This window comes from Cannabis sativa, chromosome 1 (genome assembly GCF_029168945.1).
Source record: "Cannabis sativa cultivar Pink pepper isolate KNU-18-1 chromosome 1, ASM2916894v1, whole genome shotgun sequence".
NCBI lineage: Eukaryota > Viridiplantae > Streptophyta > Magnoliopsida > Rosales > Cannabaceae > Cannabis > Cannabis sativa.
Window position 1 is genome coordinate 73,799,407 of NC_083601.1, and position 22,315 is coordinate 73,821,721.

Genomic DNA, 22,315 nt, shown 5'->3' on the forward strand with positions numbered 1-22,315 from the left:
ATCAATGGTTCCAAATATACATCGATATTATGTCCAGGTTGTTGCGGGCCTGATATCATTAAAGAAAGCATGTTAAATTTCCTCTTCATCACTAACCAGGGAGGAAGATTGTACATAACTAGGAAGACAGGCCATGAACTATGACGACTACTTAGAGATCTATGTGGATTTACTCCATCCGCGTACGTACCGAGACGAATGTGTCTTGGTTCGATTTGAATTCGTGGTTTATGTAGTTCACTTTTTTCCAAGCTTGGGGAATGCAACTGGGCAGGATGTCTAAGTTTTCCATCTTTCACTCTCTTGGTCTCATGCCAAATCAAATTTTCAGAATGTTCTGCACTACGATATAATCGTTTCAGTCGCGGAATCAAAGGCATGTACCACATCACTTTTTGGGGGATAAGTTTCCTATTCTCCTTACTCTTGTTTACTTTATGGCGGGATAAACCGCAAGTCGGGCAATAATTCATGTCTGCATATTCCTTACGATATAAAATGCAATCGTTCGGACATGCATGAATTTTTTCATACTTCAATCCTATAGAATTTAACGTTTTTTTCACTTCATAAGTAGATTCCGGAAAGCAGTTGGCAAATGGTAAGATATCTTTAAAAGCAGCTAAAAATTGAGTAAAACATTTATCGCTCACTCCATTTTCTGCTTTTATGTTGTAAAACTTTACCATTGTTGGTAATCTTAGTTTTTTACAACCATCGAACAGAGGTTTATCAGCATCACTAAGAAAATTATCGAATTTCTCAGGATCATTAAGAAATTCCTCCTGTGCTTCGTTAAGCAAGTCCAATGGATAATCATCCAAATCATTACCCTCGATATCATCTACCCCCCGCTTTCCTAATGGATATGGATCATTAGGTAAATGTTCGCCATGGTAATACCAATTAGTATAACTTCTATTGAAACCTCGTAAATACACATGGTCCTTAATCATTGTAATATTCCCTTTAGATACATTACAACAATCTACACACGGACAATGAATACGATCGTGATTTGTAGAATTCTTTAAGGCAAACTCTAAAAATGCATCGAACCCTACTTGAAATCGCAAAGGTGTCTCTCTCCTCACGCATCCATGATTTATCCATAACAAAAATCCTATCCAAAAAAATTCAGTATTTAGTAACTACTTATAGCTAGTTACTAATTACACAATGTAACTAACTAAGTTTCTCACAATTTATTCATATTAATTTATAAATTACTTAAATTCTCGTTTTAGATTAGTTCATATTATTAGGTTGTTTTGTTGATTAGAATGTTATTAAAATGTTAAATATTTCTAATAAATAAAATTGAGGGGAAAAATTTTTGGTAAAGCAATAAAGGTATTAACTAATATTTTCCCCTTTTAATTAACTTTTGCTCTTTATTTTCTTTGAAAAATAAAAATCCACATTGAACCTCTCAAATGAAAGAAAAAAAAAATAAAAAAAGAAGGATTTTATATGTTTATTTTGTTAATTTATTTAGTAACTAATTATATCTAGTTACTAATTACACAATGTAACTAACTAAGTCTCTCACACAATTTATTCATATTAATCTAAAAATTACTCAAATTTTCGTTTTACATTAGTTCATGTTATTAGGTTGTTTAGTTGATTATAATGTTGGTAAAATTAAAAAGTTTTCATAAATGTGAATATTATTATTTTTTATGTGACCTAACTTCTTATTACTATGTTATAATTAACTATATTATGAATGGTTTTAGTAAGATTTATCCTAATTCTACCGAAATTTGGGCAAAGATAACTACTGTAATTGGACGTTCCCAAAAATTTTACAAGTGCCTAAAATAACAAACAAAACAGATAAACAATACAAAATTAATCCACCCATCCGACCGCAGTACATGTATTCGCAGAACCTACTTCACTACGGATGAATATTTAAGATATTCAAACTCAACTAACATGCATTGATAATTAATTATATATTAAGAAAAAGTTAGTAAAAGTATATACCTATAATTGCAAGCCCAAATACGCTACACACAAAATTATGCCGAACCCCTATAATATAAAGAAATACAACGAAATTACAAAATTAATTATTTCATAACTTATAACTAGTTATAAAAAATTGTAACAAGTTACTTAGTTACTAAATTATACATACATATATATAATCAATTATATCTCACACTATTATCTCAAAAAAATAAAATTATATCACACACTAATTCCATTTTAAAATTTTTATTTCTAAACTATACACACACTAATATATACACACAATATATACACACATTTTATACACACATATTCAATAAAATATAAAAATACATATATATACTATATATTGAGGTTTAAATTTTTACCTAATAATCGCAATCCGATGAGCAATTCCGTCAAAACTCCGGGCACTATACACATACAACACAACATTAATATTACTAACAAAATTAAAAAACCCAAAAAATAATTTACAAAAACCAAAAATAAAACAATGTACATTATAAAAATGAATTGAAACTACATTTATACCTTAAAGGAGGATGAGATACAATTTTTTCTCAACAAAAAATGGTGGCCGGAGTTATATATACCCACTATTTTTGTATAGGTTCGGATGACAGTTATATAGGGAAAAAAATCTAAACTTTTTGGGTGTATAGGATTAAGTATCGAAAATAGAAGATTTTGCAACAGAAATGGGCTAAAATGGTTGAGATATGGAGGAGAAAATGGCTGGCGGAGGGGTGGTTGGCGAGGGTTTTCTCTTCTCTCTGTGGTGGCTGAGCTCTCTGGTTTTCGCGTGAGGGGAAATGAGGAAGACGAACATAGGGTTTGTTTATATAACCCTATGCCGTCGGTTATTATAGAATAACCGACGGCATAGGGTACACGTGTCAAATTTCACGTGTACTCTATGCCGTCGGTTATTATATACCAACCGACGGCATAGGGTTATTTAATAAAACCCTATGTCGTTTATTTCCAAACCGCCTCTAAATGTGATACCCCAATTTTATACCTACGGTTTTTATAAAAAAACCGCCTCTAAAGGTAAATTTTCAATAGGCGGGTATTTTCAGACCCTTTAGCTTCCCTTTTTATAAAATGGGTTAAAAAAAGGGAAGCTAAAGGCCCATATTGTAGTAGTGATTGTTTGGATTCTTCACAGTCTTACATACCATGATTGAGGACTAACTTGTTATGTGTGGGCATGCACTCAATCACTAATGGCTAAATTTTATTTTGTGAAGAACACTATAGAATTCGAAATATAGAGAAGAAAAGAATAAGAAGAAGTCTCAAAAACGTAGAGAGAAAGAAAGCTAGGTTTTCTTGCCTTTGAAGCATTAGTTGGATAATGAGACTTTCTTTTCCTTTTATACCACTTCTCTTAGGGTTAGGGTTGAATTATTTGGAATAAAAAAATGATAAAAAATGGACCAAAAATACCACCTAGTGGCCGGCCATTAGTGGGCCCAACACTAGTTAGATTTTTTCCATTTTTCTCAATCATTTATCTATTTTTACAAATACAACTTCTTGCAATTTCAACCCTATAAATGCCAAAAATATTTTTTTAATAATTAAAATAATTATCAACTAAATTATCATTTATAATATTTATTAATTAGACTCCACAAAGTCTCTTAATTAATAAATTAACCCTAAAATCCTATTTCTTCACAATCCAGCCATAAGATAGTGAAAATTCATAAACTAGACATAGCCTAATTTTAGAATTAAAATTGATTAACTAAAATCAATTAACTGAGTCTTACAAGCAGTTTGTCTCAACTAGTATGGGGACCATGGGCCTATATAACTGAGCTCCCAATAAGCAGATCTAGAATTTACCAAGTAAATTTTCTAACTTATTAATTCCTCGTTGAACCACTATAGAACTTGGAATTGCACTCTCAGTTATATAGAACGCTCTATATGTTCCACGATATAGATACGCTATTAATTATCCATTGTTATAATCTCAATAATCAATGATCCTCTATAGATGATTTACATTGCATAGGGATAAAATTACCGTTACACCCTTTCAATGTATTTTATACATAAAACACTTAGCCACCTATAAATGATATTTCAGTGAACTAATATAATCACTAAAATGAGCGCTCTATCATTTATCTTTATTTAGCCAAGCTCGAAGGAAATCATCGTTTCACTTCTATGTCCAGATAGAAGTTATAGATTCCGTATCTATGATTAGTGTAACGTGCGTCCTAAGATGGCACGTTACAAGCTAAGTGATGCCCACAAGTTGGCCAAGTGGTGGTCAAGTGGTGGCGCATGTTGTGGTGCATGCTTGTGGCATGCTGATGCTTAGTTTGTATGCAGTGGCATTTTCGTAAATATCTTCAATATTGTCCGGAATCAAGACGGACTTGGTATTTGCCATTTATTTGGGTCTACAAATAGAATGGTGCAATCGGTTTCGTGAAACTAGGTGATTTGGTATATGGTTCTTGCCATATGTCTACAGAACCAAAATCATCTATGTTCCTGGTAGAAGGCTAAAAGCTCAGAATGCTCTTTAAGGGGGTACCCTGGTGTCAGCTTGTTAGGTTTTATGCCCTAAATACAACTCTTTACAATCTGATTAGTTATCAATATAAGAAATTTGAAGTGATTGATGTTTGCATGAATTTTACATGCTAATGGTTTAATATGTTTATTACATTCATACACAAAAAATCAGTTAAATCCAGATCATATGTTTATTCACAATTACAGTATCGTCAACACAGTGGAATGTGATTGTGATCATATGAATCAAAAGTTATGGTCCCTGTTTCATCAGTGTTATTGGATTTACACTAATGTGATAATCAGCGATGATGTATACTTACACTTGGAGTAAGTGTTATGTTCTTTCCAGGACATTAGTAAAGTATACTAGTTTCGAATGTATGGAGTATACATTGGACTGGACCGATATTGCAACTAAGTTAAGATATTACAAACTTACCGTTATACATATCTTTCCAAGTCAATATCAGTAGTTGATCTTAAGATTAAAAGAATCTAAATCCTGATATGCTTAGGCTCAACTCAGGAGTGCTATTCATGTTCTTTGATTTATTAGTTAAGCCTACTTTTGGGTCGTGGGTGATACGTATATTTTGGGAAAATGATAGTATGATTGAGTGGGGAGTCTTTCGAACATAAATATGGAATCTATAGCTTCTACTGGTGTATAGAAGTTAAGTGATGATTCCCTTCGAGCTTAGCAAATAGAAGTAAATGGATGAGCTCTTGTTTAATTGACTAATTATTAGATCACTAAACACCATTTACAGGTAGCTAAGTGTTTTAAGGGGCAAAATACATTGAGGGGTGAGAACGGTAAAGAAATCCCATCTCGATGTAGATCATCTATATAGAGGATCTTTAAATCACAATAATATTATAACAATGGTTAAATGAGATAGTATATTGATATCGTGGAACATACAATATGCTCTATATAAGTCTGAGAGTGCAATTCTAAGTTCTAAGAGTGGATTCAACGAAGAATTAATAAGTAGGAATTTACTTGGTAAATTTGGTTCACTTATTGGAAGCTCAGCATATAGATCCATGGTCCCCATTCTAGTTGAGAACATTCTGCTTGTAAGACTCATTAATTGATTCGTGATTGATCAATTATAATTCTAAAGTTAGACTATGTCTAATTTTATGAATTTTCACTATGCAGGGGCGAAATTGTAAGGAAAAGAGTTTTCTAGGTTTATTTATTTATTAATTGACTTTATATGTCTAATTAATAATTAAATTAAATGACAATATTATTTAATAATCTATTTTAGTTATTAAATAATTAGTTTTGGCATTTAAAAGGTTAGAATTAGAAAATTGGCGTTTTTGAGAAAATAGAGATAAAATTTGATAAAATTGCAAAATTAAGTGAGGCCCAATAACACCATATGGCCGGCCACTTAAATAGATTTTTTAAATTAATATTTTCATTATTTTAATGCCAAATAAATCCTAACCTAAACCTAGTAGTTTCCTATAAATAGAAAGTGATGGCTCAGTCACAAAAAATGCTTTCATTAGCTTTCTGATAGAAATTTCTCTCTTCAGAAAACTGAGCCTTCCTCACTCTCTACCTTGGCCAAAATACCTCTCTCTCTTTTCCCTTCATCTTTTTCGTGACCCTAGTGAAAGAGTATGTGCCCACACACAGCAAGCAGTAACTCAATCATAGATTGGAATACTGTGAAGGATCAAAACTTGAAGAAGAAGGACATTCGGGCTCAGATCTTGATTATACTCTGCTACAGAAAGGAATCAAGGGTTAGAGATCTGAGTGGAAGGAGACATTAATTCCGCTGCATCAATGTAAGGTTTTCTTAACTTTATATGTGTTTAATTTATCGTTTTAGAAAGTTCATATTTAGGATGTTAATAAACATACTTGTGAGTAGATCTAAGATCCTGGTAAAATAATTTCCAACAACTGGCCTCAGAGCCATGGTAATTGATTTACTTACATGTAATTTGGACTTTAAAACGATTGTTTGTATGTTCTTTGGATGGTATCATGTTGTATTGAGTGTTATTTGATGATTGATTGATGTTTGTGAAATTTTCGTGAAAAATAATTGCGATTTTATCTCTGGAATTATTTTTATTGGATAGTATGGAAAAAATTAAGCAAGTTAGCCTTTTACAGAACTTAATTTGGATTTTATTTGAATTAGTTATGATTTTTTGAAGATTTGACAAAATCGAGTACATCTGATATTTTCCTCATGATCGCAGAACTGTCCGTACAGTTTCGAATTTTTTTCTTTTTTCTTCGATTTTTCATACTTTTTCATGGAATTAACTTCCGATTTTTTGTATGGTTTTGTATATATACCATTACTATTCCTAATTCAATTCTAATTATCATTTTGAATTAATTTAATATTTTTTTAATTTTAATTCAAGATATTAGTGTAATTTGAATTCGAATAGAATTAGTATTTATCTTTTTGCTTAAATATCTATCTTATTTTTTAAATTTGATTATATCTTATTTTTTTTTTTATTTAAGGTCAGATTTTATAAGATATTTATAAAATCTTTTAAGATATTTTTAAAATATCTTATCTTTTAAGATATTTTAAGATATTTTTAATTATATCTTATCTTTTAAGATTTTTTTTTAAATTAAATCTTTTTAGATATTTTGACCTTATTTAAATAAGATATTTATAATCATGTAATTTTAAATAGATGTAAGATATTTTGCTAACTTTTAAATTTTGTTATTTTATTTATTTAAATTAAATTTAAAATCTGAAAAGATATTTTATTTATCTTTTCTAATTTTTTATTTAATTTTTATTTTTAAAATAACATTTAATTTTTTAAAAGTAGTTAGCAAATTTTGAAATGATATTTAGGTTGGTTGAAACCTAATTTTTCAAAATAGTAGGTTTAATTTTAAATATTTTTTTTTAAAAAAAATTCGAAATTTTAAATTTTTTTTAACTTTATTTTCGAAATTAATTAAATATTTTTTAATTATTTATTTTTCGAAAATATTTATTTAAAATTAAATAAATCCTACTTCCAACTATCCAGCTAACCTTGTTGCAGGAGTATGTGGTTTAAATTTGTGTGTAAGTTTTTTAAAACCTATTATTACTTGATTGCAAATAGCCATGGTTACCTTTTGCCAGATCTAATGATCTGATGGCTCCCTTGGTCAAGTTAATAATTTGTAATAGGTAAATTTTACAATCTTCTTTCATCTGTGTATGACCTAGCAACATAATAGGATCCATCCAAAGTGTGCCTGTGTGAGCCTATATGTTTATTTTATTATATAGATGCATATAGGTTGTTGCTAAATAAAATGTCACACCATGATAGATTTTATTTAGGTCCATTTAGTTTTTGGACCTATTCAATTAATAACAGTTATTCATTTTAAGGTTAAATTCCTCTCTTTTGGGCCTTGTGTGAGAGTTGGGAGCCATAGAAGTGGGTACGACATACTGAACCCAGCACCCCCTCACATGAACTACCCCAATTGTGAAGGCCCATTTGCCTGATTTGAATAACTGTACTAGGTTAATTATATTAGTTTGACTTAATAAAATTGAATTAGCAACATAATTAACTTTTAAAATATATGAAATTTATTTTCATTTTAATATTTTAAAGTTAATTTTAAGAAAAACACTTTTAGTTTAGATATTATTTCTAGACAAACTATTTGTATTTTTCTTGTATTTAATTAAATATAGAATTTTAACTAACTAAGATTCTTTCTGGAACTTATTTAATTAAATATTCCTATTTAAGTTATAAATTAGTTGTATCAACTGATTTTTCTTAATTAACTTAAATTTGAATATTTGATTTAAATTTTAAATCAAGTTGAGGAATCCTAGGCATTAGTTATTAAAGATTCTTAAGATATTTTTTAAGTTAATATCTTTTCAAATATTAACTTAAAATGGAATATTTTAGATATTTTTTGGTTAATATCTTTTCAAATATTAACTTTAAAAAGATATCTTCAAATTAAGTGGTTACAACTTAATTTGTGATATTTAATTAAATCTAGATTTGAAATTATTTAAGTTTTAGATTTTTTCTATATAACTTAAATTAAGATATTTTTCAAATTTTTGAAAAAGATACTTAGTCAAATAAGATATTTTCTAGATAGTAATTTCTAGACTACTTATTATTTCTAATATTTAAATAGGGATATTATACTTTGTGAAATTAATTATTTAAATAATTAATTTTGGTACAATTTTATTAAGTATATTTTTCCTACTATTAAACTAGAAATAAATAATTAAGCCTTCTCTACACTTAATTATTATTTCTTGAATTTAATACATTTAATTAAGTTGAAAAATCTAAATATCTAAGTTGATTTTCATCATGATACTTAAATATTTATTGATTTTTTCATGACACTTAATTAAATAGAAAATTATTTTTAGGTTGAAATTTAATTTTTCAACTTAAATTTAAATAATTTTCAAAATATATATTTTTCTTTATTTTATTAATCAATTTCGAAATTTGCATTTTAATTATGCAATATTTTCGAATTTTTATTTTGAAAAATAGATTGAGTTGTAAATTAATTATTTATTTTAATTAATTCTTGGACCAACTCAAGTCAATGATTTTTCATCTAATTGATTAATTTAAAATAAATGAATTTAAAATATATATATATATTATTAGAAATTGAATTAACTAGTCAAAAGAATATCTAGATAGGTGATATTTTTGCTTGAAGTATTTCTTTTCTATTTTATTATTTTCGAAAATTGTATTTTTATATACTTTAAATTTTCGAACCCAATAAATATATTCTCAAAGGAAATTTTTAAGTTGCTAATTATTTATTTAATTCAACTTAAATTAATTTCCTTAATATTTATATTTAAGATTATTACTAAGATGGAAATAATTAATTTTATTTCAATCACCATCTAAGTATAATTTTAAAAATATTATATTAAATTCTTATTTTTGAATTTTAATTCTTAAATAGAATTTAATGAGATTTATTTATTAGAATAATAAAGAAAATACATTTTAAACAATGAGCTTTATTATTATTAAGATATTCGATCTCCATTGTGGGTTTTACACCGCGTTTGTTTTAGTGAGTAATCCTCCCTAATGGAGGAACGTTCATTAGCAATTTCGCACCGTTTAATCTCGCATGATAAGTGGTTTGTAAGTGTTTTATATGGTATAGATCACCCTAATGGTGGCGACCATATTTGACTTGCAAATTGCGAAACAATGGTAGAAGCTCATGAGATAGAATAGCCTTGACTCTCGCCTAAACGGGACAACGCTGGATTCTGATCTTGATCGAATAAAAGGTTGCTAGAATGTTTAACATTTTAGATGAGCTCACAACTCTATTCAATGGATGGTAGCTTTGACTCTCGCCTAAACGGGACACTGATATCAGTTTGTTGAAAATCTTGGAAATTATTTAGGATTGAATTTTTTAAGTATTTTCTCATATCATTCCTACTTGCTATGTGCTTATAATTTCTGAATTGTTTTTGTGTGTTAAAACCATTATTTAATTTCTATTTGTTGATTTCTATTATTTTGTAGTATCCTGTTTTGTCAAAATGAATCCCATGTTATCACTGTTGACTGAAAACAAGCTGAATGGATCTAACTTTAATAAATGGAATGAGAACATTAATATTGCTCTCATAGGAGAAAGTGCCTTGTTTGTTTTAACTGAGCCTTCACTCGAAGTGCGGGGGACAATGCATCCAAAGCTGTGAAAGAAAAGTATGAGCGTTGGCAGAAAGCAAATGACAAAGCTCTATACTTTATGCTTTCTAGCATGGTTGACACCCTCAAAACTCGGTTTTCTAAAACTGAGAAGGCTGCTGAAGTTATGACGAAGTTAAATGAGCTATTCGGTAAGGCATCGCTTCAGTCACACTTTGACGCGACTAAGAAGTACATTAACGCATGGATGGAACCTCATCAAAACGTGCGTGACCATGTTCTCCTCATGTCCAAGCTATTTCCAAGAAGCCCGGGATCATGGTCTTCAGAAATGGACAGTGCTACTCAAGTAAGTCTTATCTTGAATAGTCTGACTCCAGCATTTCTACCATATACATCAAATTATGTCATTAATAAGAAGGAAATTGACTTTCATGAATTAGTCAATGACCTTCAAACTTATGAAAATTTGATTGGAGGACCCAAGAAGAAAGGGAGTAAACCTCACAATCCTGGGAATGGTAATGGGACGATGAAACCTGAAGCAAATGTTGCCTTTGCTTCAAAGCCCAAATCGAAGAGGAAGTGGAACAACACCAAGAAGCGAACAAAAGCCAATAAAAAGGCTGTTCCTTCTGGTGATGCTACACTTAAAGGAAAGTGTTTCTACTGCAATGAGAAAGGTCATTGGAAACCCCAATGTCCTAAACTTCTTGCAAAGAAACAAGGTATTTCCATTTATAAACTTTAAGAGTTTTAGTGAATTATTATCCAATTGGATTTATGATTCTGGACTAAACTTTGTTTATTTTCTTCTTCTGATAGGCCAAGCTACTTGAACTCAATTGAGTTGGATCAGAAAGCTGGACCAAGGGTGAAATCGTCCAGATGAAGATGAAGCTCTTCAATTTTTTTTTTTTTTGAATTAATTGTTTTAGTTTAAAGACAATTTGGATTTCAAATTTTAGTTAGGGATATTTATCCCTGTTTCTCTCATATTGTTGCAATACATTTTTTTTATTAATAAAGTTTTATTTTTTTTTCGAAAATCACCATTGCAAATTATGAGATTGAGCTTCATTTATTTTATCTTCATCAATTATTACCACATTATATTTGTATATTTGTATGTGTAAGTGTTTTTATTATTGATGCAAATTCTATAATATTTACAACTCTTCATAGAGTTATATTATATAAACACTAGAAATTATTTCTATGTTTATCAATAATTGTTAATTCTCATACAATTATTAAGAATTTGTTTAATAAAAGGATCTTATGATCTGATAGGGGTGGAGAAAAGTTAAGAAAACTATGCAGTTCAACGATCTTTTATATCTAATGAACTCTGGATAGTATTCAACTCCACATAAACTCTATCACACTAAGAGAATCATGATCTTTACAACCTTTAGGGGTGGATCATAATCTCTATATACTTAGGGGTGGAGGTTATCCATAGTACCCTATATGTATATTCTTAGGGGTGGAGTCTATTCCACAATTCCCTATGAAACACATATCTTGTTTAAACATAGAAGTAATATAATGAGTCAGCTATTGTCAATATAAATTCTTGATGTTGATTGTATGTTCCATTTTGTTTTTTTTTACTATTGTAAGTAAAAGTTTGATACCTTTGAAAGTTCTTTGTTAAAGTTTCACACTACCTTAATTGAGTGGGAGAATTTTAAAGTTCTATACCCATCTTCATTAGGTTGATACTTGTGATAGATACTTAAGAACACCACTGAAAAGCAAATCTAACCATTCACATGGATAGGTATAGCTTATCAGAATTATGGGAATAAGATAAAGAACTCTAGTTCAGTCCATTCGAATGACTTGAACCAAGAATTCTTAATCCTCATAAAATTTGATGGTATCTTAATTTTGATTACTTTATCTCTGGCATGTATTTTTCACTTCAAATACTAGTCTGCTATGTTGATGACTTAGTCTTAAACTTAAAGTTTCAGACTAATACAAAAGTCACAACTTGGTAACTCTCTAAACAATCAGAGGTTAAAAGTATTATTTAACCAAACATCTGCTATTGAGTGGGAGCTATCTGAGATGTAATCAAATAGGGAACATTAGAAGATATTCAAGAAGGATTTATGAAAGTGATCTATATGTCAGATATTAAGGAACTGTGTATCAGTTGTCTTTGTATCTCACCATCTAATTTCGAAATTCTATAAGACGGTGCTTACTTTGGGGGTGGAGGAATTATTGTATAACAATTCAAGCTCTACCAGAGAAGAACTATAGCTTGGTCTATTCGAAAATACCAGAAAGTTATATCACTGAAGAAAAGTCTACACTGTATTATCTCAATTATATATTTTATAATATGAGAGATATGTCTTCTGTTAATTCAAATGTACATTTAAAACAGTAAAGATTTCAGTATCCCTTGATGAGTAAAGCATATAGTAAAGGATGTTTCATAAGAGTATTTATGAACTAGTTTCCAGAAGTTTGGGTGGATTCAAATATACTACACTTAATCTGAAGATCAAGACATCAGATTGACCTATTTGCACAGTTTGTTTTATATTAGTGCAAGTGGGAGTTTGTTAGGTTTTATGCCCTAAATAAAACTCTTTACAATCTGATTAGTTATCAATATAAGAAATTTGAAGTGATTGATGTTTGCATGAATTTTACATGCTAATGGTTTAATATGTTTATTACATTCATACACACAAAATCAGTTAAATCCAGATCATATGTTTATTCACAATTACAGTATCGTCAACACAGTGGAATGTGATTGTGATCATATGAATCAAAAGTTATGGTCCCTGTTTCATCAGTGTTATTGGATTTATACTAATGTGATAATCAGCGATGATGTATACTTACACTTGGAGTAAGTGTTATGTTCTTTCCAGGACATTAGTAAAGTATACTAGTTTCGAATGTATGGAGTATACATTGGACTGGACCGATATTGCAACTAAGTTAAGATATTACAAACTTACCGTTATACATATCTTTCCAAGTCAATATCAGTAGTTGATCTTAAGATTAAAAGAATCTAAATCCTGATATGCTTAGGCTCAACTCAGGAGTGCTATTCATGTTCTTTGATTTATTAGTTAAGCCTACTTTTGGGTCAGGGTGATACGTATATTTTGGGAAAATGATAGTATGATTGAGTGGGAGTGCTGAACATAAATATGGAATCTATAGTTTCTACTGGTGTATAGAAGTTAAGTGATGATTCCCTTCGAGCTTAGCAAATAGAAGTAAATGGATGAGCTCTTGTTTAACTGACTAATTATTAGATCACTAAACACCATTTACAGGTAGCTAAGTGTTTTAAGGGGCAAAATACATTGAGGGGTGAGAACGATAAAGAAATCCCATCTCGATGTAAATCATCTATATAGAGGATTTTTAAATCACAATAAGATTATAACAATGGTTAAATGAGATAGTATATTGGTATCGTGAAACATACAATATGCTGTATATAAGTCTGAGAGTGCAATTCTAAGTTCTAAGAGTGGATTCAACGAAGAATTAATAAGTAGGAATTTACTTGGTAAATTTGGTTCACTTATTGGAAGCTCAGCATATAGATCCATGGTCCCCATTCTAGTTGAGAACATTCTGCTTGTAAGACACATTAATTGATTCGTGATTGATCAATTATAATTCTAAAGTTAGACTATATCTAATTTTATGAATTTTCACTATGCAGGGGCGAAATTGTAAGGAAAAGAGTTTTCTAGGTTTATTTATTTATTAATGGACTTCATATGTCTAATTAATAATTAAATTTAATGACAATATTATTTAATAATCTATTTTAGTTATTAAATAATTAGTTTTGGCATTTAAAAGGTTAAAATTGGAAAATTGGCGTTTTTGAGAAAATAGAGATAAAATTTGATAAAATTGCAAAATTAAGTGAGGCCCAATAACACCATATGGCCGGCCACTTAAATAGATTTTTCAAATTAATATTTTCATTATTTTAATGCCAAATAAATCCTAACCTAAACCTAGTAGTTGCCTATAAATAGAAAGTGATGGCTCAGTCACAAAAAATGCTTTCATTAGCTTTCTGACAGAAATTTCTCTCTTCAGAAAACTGAGCCTTCCTCACTCTCTACCTTGGCCGGAATACCTCTCTCTCTTTTCCCTTCATCTTTTTCGTGACCCTAGTGAAAGAGTAAGTGCCCACACACAGCAAGCAATAACTCAATCATAGATTGGAAGACTGTGAAGGATCAAAACTTGAAGAAGAAGGACATTCGGGCTCAGATCTTGATTATACTCTGCTACAAAAGGACATGAGACATTAATTCCGCTGCATCAATGTAAGGTTTTCTTAACTTTATATGTGTTTAATTTATCGTTTTAGAAAGTTCATATTTAGGATGTTAATAAACATACTTGTGAGTAGATCTAAGATCCTGGTAAAATAATTCCCAACACAGCTCTCCACCACCCCTTGCACCTTGGTGCTGAGTGAGCTACTACTAGTCAGTGGGACTAGTAGGGCGGGCATATGAGGACCACGAGGGGACTCATATGTCTCCATGAGTTGGAGTACTCATGGACATTATCGGGCCGACCCGATAGTGCATCGAAGAATGCCGCCAGAGGTTCATTGGTACGTTTTCCTTGGCTTGCCGGTATGCCGCTTGCACGGGACGTGGCCTAGATCCTCTAAGAGACGTTGTGGCGCGCCTTGGCCACGAGCCTCAACACAATATGACACTGGTAGTCATTCATGGGCTAGCTTGCATGCACGCATGGGAAGAATGCACCATGTTGGAAAGAGACAGAGGTCTAATGTATGCAACTAGTTTGGTGTCTTGTCTTGAGGGCCTGCCAACATGCGTGGAGGCATGGCGCCTTGAGGGTTGGTCCGTGGACGTATGGGAGTCCTTGGGCAAGGAGGGAGACTATTCGGACAGTATCGAGTGGGGCATGATAGAAGTGTTCGCACGTTGGCTTGGTGTTGGCATCTCGCCACACATGCTACCTTGGTCACAAGTGACAAGGTGAGCGTCGGTGTTGGGATTTGTGTTACCATGGTGGGAATGAGCGTTTGTGGGCACCGACAACCTGCGGAACAAAGACAAAGGATGACCATGAAACCTTGGGACACCGGGGTGGTTCCGGCCAAAGGCACTCCGACGGTCAAGTCAGTAAATTTATAGTGCGAAGTAGAAAAAAAAAAGAAATGTAAATAAATACTTCCTGTGTCTATAGTTATGCGATGATCGACGGTCAAACCTTGCTCACCGGAATGAGAAAGAGTACGTCAGATCGTAGAGAAATGATAAGTTTAGTCGTAAAACTATAGAAAGAGAGTAAATATTCGTATCCCCTCCTCCTTTTTTCCTTAATGTCCCAGTGTGGGCCTATTTATTATATTAGGAAAATAGCTACCTCTTGAAACGTGGTCCATCCCTAGAGAAACGGTCTTCCTCCCCTTCTCTAGGGATGAACGTAATCTTTTTGGTTCGTTCCTGGATGAGCGTCCCCACATCAGCATATCACTTAGAGGGTTGATATTCTCGCTCCGCTATGCTAGGAAAGATCGCTATTTTCGTGGGTTAGTTGGGAAACTTAACATTCTTCTTCCTCCACGTGTCAACCCTAACATTACACTTCAAGATCAAGCTTTATTGTTGGTTGGACATTCGAATATGGGTATGAGCCAAACGACATGGATTGGGTGTGGCCCATGTGAGCCATTGGGCTTACGGGTTCCTCGTTTCTGACTTATAAGTGGGCTTTGTAAGTACTTCGATCATTAGGCCCTTTCGTTGGGCTTAGAGCAATTTTCGGCCACTACAGTTTGTCCCTTGCTCTTTAAGTTGAGTTATACTCAAATTAAAGAGCATTACTCGTAGGTGTGCATGATTGACTCAGAGTGCCTGTAGCGTAATTTTAGACCAAGAATGATTGGGTCGGCATAAGTAGTTAGAGTGAATATATCTAAAAGTAATTTTGTTTTGATGAGGGTTTGTTACATCAGTGATTTTCAAGACAAGTGTATTGTTTGTCTTCAATTTGTTAGTGCGTCATCTTGTTCAATGTAAAATTGTAGCTACTTAGAGTTGGAGACAATTCGAGCAAGGGAATGAATGGAGATAAGTGAATGAGTATAGTTTTTCAATGAGCAAAACATTAAAAACTCCTCTTTGATGTCTTGTGTATGGCTGATACAAGTTAAGTGCAAGCTAGGTATATGAGTGGACAAGTGATATAAGTATTTATAAGGAGTATAATCAAGCGTTCTTATGATTAACTTTATTGAAGCTTGACCGTTGGTGTGGGTCTCATTTTGTAGCGGATTAAGTATGTAAAGCTTAGCTGGCTTTTGGTCTACCAATATATATATATATTTAAAGTATCAATTTCTATGTATATATATGCCACAAAGGAAGATTGAGCTATGTACATGGGCATAGTTTCATATGGACAGTATGATTTAATGTTTATTGTGTGTATGTCCATGTACTAGCAATAGCTATAACTATTTAACTGGCAGTGATTTATCTGCTTCAAGAGAGGCTGACTATGAAAATATTATATAATATTTATATGTATGTAGACTTATTGGATGACCATGGTAGTTTCCACAAAATATCTTTTTTGTATAAACTGACTTACAGACACAAACTTTTGTGATCTATGGCCACTTCTCATGACATAAGATAGATAAAATATTATTGTCTTTTTCTAGTGTGTAGTGTGAGAAGTAAAAAGTACAACACATAGTAGAGTTTATATAAATGAAATGAGTATGTGCTATCACTTCATGTTTTAAACTTGATGTGAATGAATAATATAACAGATTGATTATAGAAAGTTGGTCGTAGTGTATTGTAGTCAAAGAGGTATTTCACATATATATATATAGGGATATGATTTTGTCCCGTGATGTACTTTCACGGAATGTATTTCGTGGTACATTAAATGGATCTCATGGTACATTAAATGAGTCTCAGGGTACGTTTCTACTTTTTAACCCTAATTACCCCTAGATCAATCTCAGCCGTCAGATCAAATAACTCCCTCATCTGAAGGTTGCCGTACACCACAGATTACAATCCGTGAAAGTACAATAACGGGACAAAATCATATCCCTATATATATATATATGTGTGTCAAACAGTAATCTCTCATCATAGACTTTTTTCCTATTCATAGACCTTTCTCTTGTCATTTTTTGGGAATCATATACATGTGTTTAGTTGGAATGAGTGTCCCTTTATGTTTGAATGGAAGGAAGCATGTATGAGATGGGCACTTAGAGTATACTACAAGTTAATGCATTGTGTCAAATCACCTCATTACCAAATACTAGTAGAATTGGTTGGTGTTTTGGGATGGATGTCACGTGGGAGTGATGTAGTTTATGGAATTTTTTCTTCTTGTGAAGACATAATGCTTGTTTGATTTGTTAATAGTATATATACCTCATATATTTCATGTAGCTTTGAGTTGACTATTTATTTGTGTGGGTAGCACCAAAAGCATGTATATCATGTACCTTTTTATTTTGGCTTCTGTTTATAATTTAGTTAGCATCATTAGTGATATATTGACACAAGCAATATGATGGGTTGGCTGTGAGATATTTATTGTGTTTTTGTAATTTAGATTTTCCTTCTTCCATGGCATTATTGTACTATATAAATACATAAGTAGGCCCATCTTTTTTTTATTTGTCACTTGTCTTCTTCTCATTTTCAAGTGGTGTGGAGGAGAGCTTTAAGTGGTGAAGAGCTAAAAGGTCTCTCTTGTTGGTAAGTGTTTATAATCTTTCATCCACCATTGTGTTCTTGGTGTTCTTGATATTTTTGGTATTCGTAGAACCAGTGCCGGCCCAAGCTATGGGCAAGATGGGCAACTGCCCAAGGCCTTTTTTTTTTTTACTTATATGCTCATATTATATAAATATATATTTACTTTGCTCTTTCAAACTAAAAAGAAAAATCAAATCATAATAATGAGATAGTACACACGCGCTGAGCCACTACTACAAGTAACCTCCAATTATAATTTTTTTTATTTTTTTATTATCTTTTATTACTTAAATAGTACCTATTTTGTGGGAAAATGAAATTTGATTAGACTACACAAATAATATTCAAAATTTATTTATTTTTTATTAATTAGCCGTTGGATATATTGTTTAGATAAATGTATATATATATCCTTCTCTTTTATTTTTCACTAACTTCATTTATTCTTCTTCCATTTTCTTACTCATTTTCATTCTCCTTTAGCAATTACTATTATTTAAGAGCTCTCATTCAATTCCATCATTATTACAAACTTATAGACTATATTGATATTTGATTTTGCATTGAAAGAGACAAAAGAAACACAAAGGTATATATTCTAACTTTTGTTTTTATATGTATTATTAACATTATTACATATTTTTCATCTTACTTTAATTTATAATAATTATTCTTTTTGGATAGGATCTCTTCCAAGAAAAGAAAATTTCAAAGAAAATATTCATATTGAAGTACCTGTTTTGGCTTGCAATTTTTTAGCTTATATCTTTCTTTCATTCTTTTTTTCTTTATTATTATTATTATTATTATTATTATTATTATTATTATTATTATTATTATTATTATTATTATTATTTTGTTTAGTGTTCCTAAATTAAAAAGGAAGCATGTCTAGTAAGAAATATCTATCAGGTTATGAAAAACTTAAGAAAAAAAGAAAAATAGAAAATTTGATAAAAACTCAACAAGGAGCTTTAGATAAATTTGTTACCACTAGCAAAAGAGATGAAAATAACACAAATAAAGAAATTAATGACCAATTAAATTTAAATAATTTAGGTGATTATGAAATTATGGTAGAAAAAGGTTTAGAAAATTGCCATCATAAAATATGTGATAATATGATAGTTGATGAAGAATGTCGAGAAAATAAGGAGGATGATATGGAAACTAGAAATTGTAACAACAATTTAGATTATCTTGATGATCCGGGAAGATGGAAAAATCTTGATAATAAACTAATAGACTTATTAGTAGAAAAAGGTCCAATTAGATTGAGTGATATAGAGTTTCCAAAAGATGATGGTAGACGTTTTTCTACTTATCACTATACTAGAAATTTATCAAATGGAGAACAACATGATAGAAAGTGGTTAGTGTATTCAAAGTGTTTGAATAAAGTATATTGTTTTTGTTGTAAATTATTTAGTGTTAATTCTAGTACGATGAACCAATTGAGCAACGAAGGAACTAAAGATTGGAAACATCTTGGTGATAGGTTAAAAAGTCATGAAACAAGTAACGAACATATAATCAACATGAGTACTTGGTTTGATTTAGAATCGAGATTATTAATGAATAAAACAATTGATAAACATGCTCAAGAAAGAATTAATAAAGAGAAAGAACATTGGAGAAATATTTTAAAAAGGATAATTTCTCTTATAAAATGTTTAGCTAAAAATAATTTGGCATTTCGTGGGAGTCATGAAAAGATCTATCAAGAAAATAATGGAAACTTTTTAAGTTTTATTGAGATGATCACTGAATTTGATCCAATAATGAAAGAGCATATTCGTCGTATTCAAAATGGTAAAATTCATAAACATTATTTATGACATAATATTCAAAATGAGTTAATACAAGTGTTGGTTCACAAGATAAAAAGTTTAATTTTAACAAATATTAAAGAAGCAAAATACTATGTAATTATATTAGATTGTACTCCAGATTTAAGCCACCAAGAGCAAATGTCCATGATCTTAAGGTGTGTAAATATTTCTTCTTGTCCTATTGAAATTGAAGAATACTTTTTAGGATTTTTAAATGTGGTAGATACTTCAGGAAAAGGTCTCTTTGATGAACTCATAAGAGAAATTAAGAAGTTAGAACTTGATATAAATGATGTAAGAGGACAAAGTTATGATAATGGATCTAACATGAAAGGGAAACACCAAGGTGTGCAAAAAAGGTTATTAGATATAAATCCTAGGGCACTTTTTACACCATGTGCATGTCATAGTCTTAATTTAGTAATTTGTGATGCTGCCACTTCTTGTGTTAGAGCCATATCATTTTTTGGGGTTCTACAACAAATATATTCATTATTTTCTTCATCACCAAAGCGATGGATAATTTTAAAAAATAATATATCTAACTTAACAGTGAAATCATTATCACAAACTCGTTGGGAAAGTCATATTGAAAGTGTAAAAGCTATTATACATCAAAGTCCAAATATTAGAGATGCTTTGTTAGAACTAGCAGACACAAGTGAAGATCCTAAAATAAAGAGTGAAGCTAACAGTCTAGTAACTTATGAACTAGAAGATTTTGAATTTTTATTAGGTATGACTATTTGGTATGATATCTTGTTTGCAGTAAACTCTCTTAGTAAGAACTTTCAAAGTGAAGAATCAACAATTAATGTTGCCATAGATCTTCTTAAGGGTCTTATTTTTCTTTTTAAAAAATATAGGGAAAATGGATTTATATCTGCCATGGCTTCAGCTAAAAAACTTGCAAATGAATTGAAAATAGAACCAACATTTCGTGAAAAACGTGTGATTCGTAGAAAGAAACAATTTGATGAAGATGTTAGTGATGATAAAATAAAATCTCTTGAAGAATTATTTAAGATTGAGTATTTTATTTATTTGGTTGATCAAATAATTTCTTCACTTAAAATAAGATTTGAGCAATTTGAAGTTTTAGAAAACATTTTTGGATTCTTATTTGATTTTATTAGATTAAAGTCAATGGATGAAGATACTATTAAACAATGTTGTTTGAATCTTGAAAATTTTCTAAGTTATAATAGGAATTCTGATATAGATGGAATAGATTTATTTTCAGAATTAAAAGTTTTAAGAGAAATTTATCAAAAAGATCAATGTAGTCCATTAGAAGTACTTAATTATATATAAAAAAAATTGATTTATTTCCAAATGCTTATATTTCTTATAGAATATTGTTAATAATTCCAGTTTCAGTTGCATCTGCAGAAAGAAGTTTTTCAAAATTAAAATTAATAAAAACTTATTTAAGATCTTCGATGTCCCAAGAAAGATTAAATGGATTAGCAATGTTGTCTATTGAAAAAAAAAAATTATTAGATAAACTTGACTATAACGATTTAATAAATAATTTCGCATCTCAAAAAGCTAGAAAAATAAATTTTTTATAAGTTTATTATTTTTTTGATTTGTAAAATTTGTTATTTTACTATTTAATTTGAGATTTTTTTTAGTAAATAATTATTGTAAAAAAAGGCCTTTATTTTGAAGCTCGCCCAAGGCCTCGAGACGGCCCTGCATAGAACAATGTATTATTCATAATTTTAGATGTGTAGTGTTTGTATGCTTTAATTCGAATTTGTAACACAGTAGAATTTTTGTGTTTTGAACTTATCCATGACTTGTATAGTATGACCATAGAATCAGTATATCAATATAAAGGAAAGTACCAAATAGTTTAGGTGGCATCCTTTACATTTTTTATTCTATTTTTTCTATTTTTTATGAGCTTAACACATTTTTCCAATAAAAATCAAATAAAAGCATATCAATGCATTAAATATGTAATAGTAAAAAATTATTTATTTATATGCACATTGATTTATAGCATTTTAAAACTATTGGCATTCCTTATAAAAAAATAAATATATTTAATTTTTATTTATTAAACACAAAAAATATCATATATTCATAATAAAATAGTGATAATACCTTAAAAAAAAAAGAAATCACCATATAGTTTCTGTGGCATCCTCAAAAAAATATTAATAATATTTCATAACAATTTTATAAATTTATAATTACTCTTAAGAGCAATGAAATTGTATATCTATTTTTTTCGTTCTTTAAAATAAATAAACAAAACCTCTTCAATCTATTTACATATATTATATATATAATCTATATAATTGTATTGTTGGGGTATGTGATATGGCATTCTATCATTTTTAGTATTGTCATTTTTTTATTTTATGGTTTTTCTAAGATTTATCTATTTTTATTTATGGGTATCTATTAAATCTTATAACTTCTATTCCATTATTATTATTA

General features: G+C 30.1%; 1 protein-coding gene across 1 annotated transcript; it reads left to right on the forward strand.

Moving 5' to 3' along the window:
• The first annotated feature begins 14,564 nt into the window (after nt 1-14,564).
• On the forward strand, nt 14,565-21,523 carry LOC133033716 (uncharacterized). The gene has a single exon (XM_061108771.1). It carries the CDS (start codon nt 18,917-18,919, stop codon nt 19,865-19,867), a length of 951 nt encoding a protein of 316 aa, XP_060964754.1. The 5' UTR covers nt 14,565-18,916; the 3' UTR covers nt 19,868-21,523.
• Nucleotides 21,524-22,315: the final 792 nt, after the last annotated feature.

Coding starts and splice junctions, on each gene's coding strand:
- LOC133033716 (XM_061108771.1), top strand. CDS start 18,917: ATGTCTAGTAAGAAATATCTATCAGGTTATGAAAAACTTAAGAAAAAA.